The sequence below is a fragment of the Apaloderma vittatum genome, unplaced genomic scaffold (genome assembly GCF_000703405.1).
Source record: "Apaloderma vittatum isolate BGI_N311 unplaced genomic scaffold, ASM70340v1 scaffold17523, whole genome shotgun sequence".
NCBI lineage: Eukaryota > Metazoa > Chordata > Aves > Trogoniformes > Trogonidae > Apaloderma > Apaloderma vittatum.
Window position 1 is genome coordinate 343 of NW_009707638.1, and position 2,793 is coordinate 3,135.

The following is a 2,793-nucleotide window of genomic DNA, read 5'->3' on the forward strand; positions in this document are numbered from 1 at the left end:
GATGTTGTCCTCCGAGACGAGAACGTTCCTCGCCGCCAAGTCCCGGTGGACGAAGTTGTTGGCTTCCAGGTACTCCATGGCTTCACAGACATCTCTGGGTGGGGCAGCAGGGAGAAAGGCATTAGCAAGGCAGTCCCAAAACACCTATGGGTGCAAGGTCAGGGTGGTGGGTGCGGCCGACCCCTGGTGCCTCGCTGCCGTACTTACAAGGAGAACTTCAGCAGACAGTCTGCACCGAGGACCGACCGCCCGCGCGACCGCAAGTAGTCTACTAGGCTGCCCTGGACGGATGGAGAAAGGCAGTGCCAGCAGGGTCAGCATCCCACCCACCTCCCCTCCCCACATCAACTCCCTCAGAGCCAGCCGTGCCACTCTCACCACCATGGTGGCCCCACGGAGATGTCACCCAAGCTGGGATGACCCAGATTCCTGAGATCCTTGGGAGGGCAGGTGCCTGAGGCGGGGTGGGGTCTCACCTTGGCCATGTACTCGGTGACGATGTAAAGGCCACTCTTCTCCTCCACGATGACCCCCAGGAGCTGCACCAGGTTGCTGTGTCGGAGCTGCCTGTGTGATGCAGGAGGGCTCAGGGCAGGGTTTAGGGGAGAAAAGGGGGGTTCCCATGGTTCCTGCAGGGTCAGAGGTGCCCCCTCCCTTGCGCTGTTTTCCAGGACCCCCGCCTGGTAACACTCACGTCATCACGGACGCCTCTGCCAGAAAGGCTTGCGCTGTGGCATCGTTTTTAATGCACTTCACGGCGACTTTGTTCCCCCGGTAATCCCCCAGCATCACGTCTGCAGGCCAGAAGAGATGGGCATGGGAAGCACTGGGAAGCATCCCGGCTTCCTGGGACACCACCATCACCCTGTAGCGGGGCTGCAGAGGAAACACCCTCCCCATTCCCCTCCACCATGGCGTTGGGGATGACAGGGCTCACCTCCGAATTCCCCTTTGCCAATGATCTGCAGCAATTTGAGGTCCTTCATGTTGAGGGCCCAGCCACCTGCACGGGGGAGAAAGGAGGGTAAGGCCACGCTGGGAGGTCCCCAGGAGCTGGGGAAAGGGGCACGGCCACTCACTGCGGGAGAACTCATCCTGACTGTTCCCTCCATCACCTTCGGTTTGATGAGGCGGGTGCAGAGCCCGTCCGCGTCTGTGGTGTAATGCTGCGGTGGGAAGAGAGACAAGGGGTGAGCGGCAAGCGGGGTGGGAGACACCCTGGGGTGGGGGTATCTCTGCCAAGGCAATGCTGGGCTCTGGAATCCCACCAGGTGGCAGCACGAAGCCACAGATGGGGCTGGAGGGGGAGATCGGGGGTCCCTCTGTCCGTTGCGCAGGCCATCCAGCCACCCTCTTCGTCCTGACCCCGTCCACCCACCTCTCTGCCCCGGGAGTTTGTCCCCATGGGGTCGTCAGAGAAGGTCCCACCATCTCCTGGGCTCCAGCCTTGCAGCATCACAAGCTCTGACCACTCCTCCAACCTCAAACCTACGGTCCCCAGGCTGGTCGAGGGGGACAGGAGCTCCCACTAGCAGGTCAGACCAGACCTTACCTCCACCAGCTGCATGAGGTTTTCGAAGTAGACCTCCTCATCAATGCTCAGCTTGCTGGAGGAGTAGATGATGCGGTAGTGCTCCACCTTCCCCTCGCAGCTGACACACAGAGTGTAGTCCCCGGGGTAGTTGGTGCTCTCCCGCACCAGGAAAAGCCCCGTCTCGGGTGGGTACAGCAGCCGCTCCGCCTGCTCCCGCGTGATCTTCCCATGAAACCATCTGCAATCAGGCACGTAAGGCAGGCCAAGGACCAGGGATGTGCTGGCCAGACCACTCTGGGGCTGCATTTGGGGATGGGAGGTAGCCTTCATCCCTGCCTGCATCAGGCCGGCTTGACCGTGCTCCTCCTCACTGTCCCCATCATCCCACAACCCAGCTCCTTCTGCAGCTAACTGTTCCCCTTCTCCTGGTCCCCAGCCGAGGAGGCAGCCTCTCCACACACCCCTGTGGGCTTCCTGTGGCTCCTCCAGTCTGGGAGTCACTGATGGTTCTGGGAGGCAGGAGGGACAACAAACCAATCATCCAATCAAACCATTCATCCATCCATCCGTCCATCCGCCTGCCTATCTAACCCCATTCCAACACTCCTCCTTTCTCCCAGCAGCCTCTACCTTTGGCTCTGAGACCCATTTTGAAATGTCACCCGACCATCCTCCTGGCTCTGCAGGCAGCTCCAAAGGTGCTCAGAGCTTTCCCTAAGCAGCTGTGGGTCCCAAATCAACGCTGTCGGGAAAAGGCCAAGCCCCTGCCCCTTCTGCCTTTCAACAACCCCACGAGGGCTGTTGGTTCTGTCAGGACACGGGATCAACCAGGCCTGGCACAGCGGGGATGCTCCACACCAAGCCAGCTGCCCCCTCAAGATTCACCCCGGCAGAGTTCCCAGTGGATACTCACGGCATGAGACTGAGCTTGATCCCGGCTTTCACTCCTTCCCGCTTCTGCACATAATTAGCAGGGATGATGCCCTCCCGGCCCACCTTGTTCTTCGCCTTGTACCAGTTGGGATCCTGCAGGGATGGCAGAGATTTCACGACAAGCCCACGGCCCCCAGAGGCGGCAGCATCCCTCCGCAAAGGAACCCGAAAGGGAGTGTCAGCACTTCCCCACTTTGCCTACATGTCTGCAGGCACCCTGAAACCCACAGGCAGGATTCAGTGGGAGCCAGGGGACAGAAGCAGAATTCGGGGTTGGTGCTGAGGCCAGCAAACCCCAATGTCGAGGGTCACTGAGATCCCCCTCT

General features: G+C 60.5%; 1 protein-coding gene across 1 annotated transcript in view; it reads right to left on the bottom strand.

Moving 5' to 3' along the window:
• The window catches only part of CSK (c-src tyrosine kinase), a gene marked incomplete at its 3' end in the record, with an annotated part of 3,916 nt that overhangs the window by 329 nt on the left and 794 nt on the right, over window positions 1-2,793 (bottom strand). The window contains 9 exon segments of the mRNA XM_009866286.1: window positions 1-94; window positions 208-281; window positions 477-567; window positions 695-794; window positions 938-1,003; window positions 1,080-1,100; window positions 1,103-1,166; window positions 1,553-1,772; window positions 2,448-2,560. The exon segment at window positions 1-94 is cut by the window's left edge and continues 16 nt beyond it. Coding sequence (XP_009864588.1) covers window positions 1-94; window positions 208-281; window positions 477-567; window positions 695-794; window positions 938-1,003; window positions 1,080-1,100; window positions 1,103-1,166; window positions 1,553-1,772; window positions 2,448-2,560 — 843 coding nt within the window.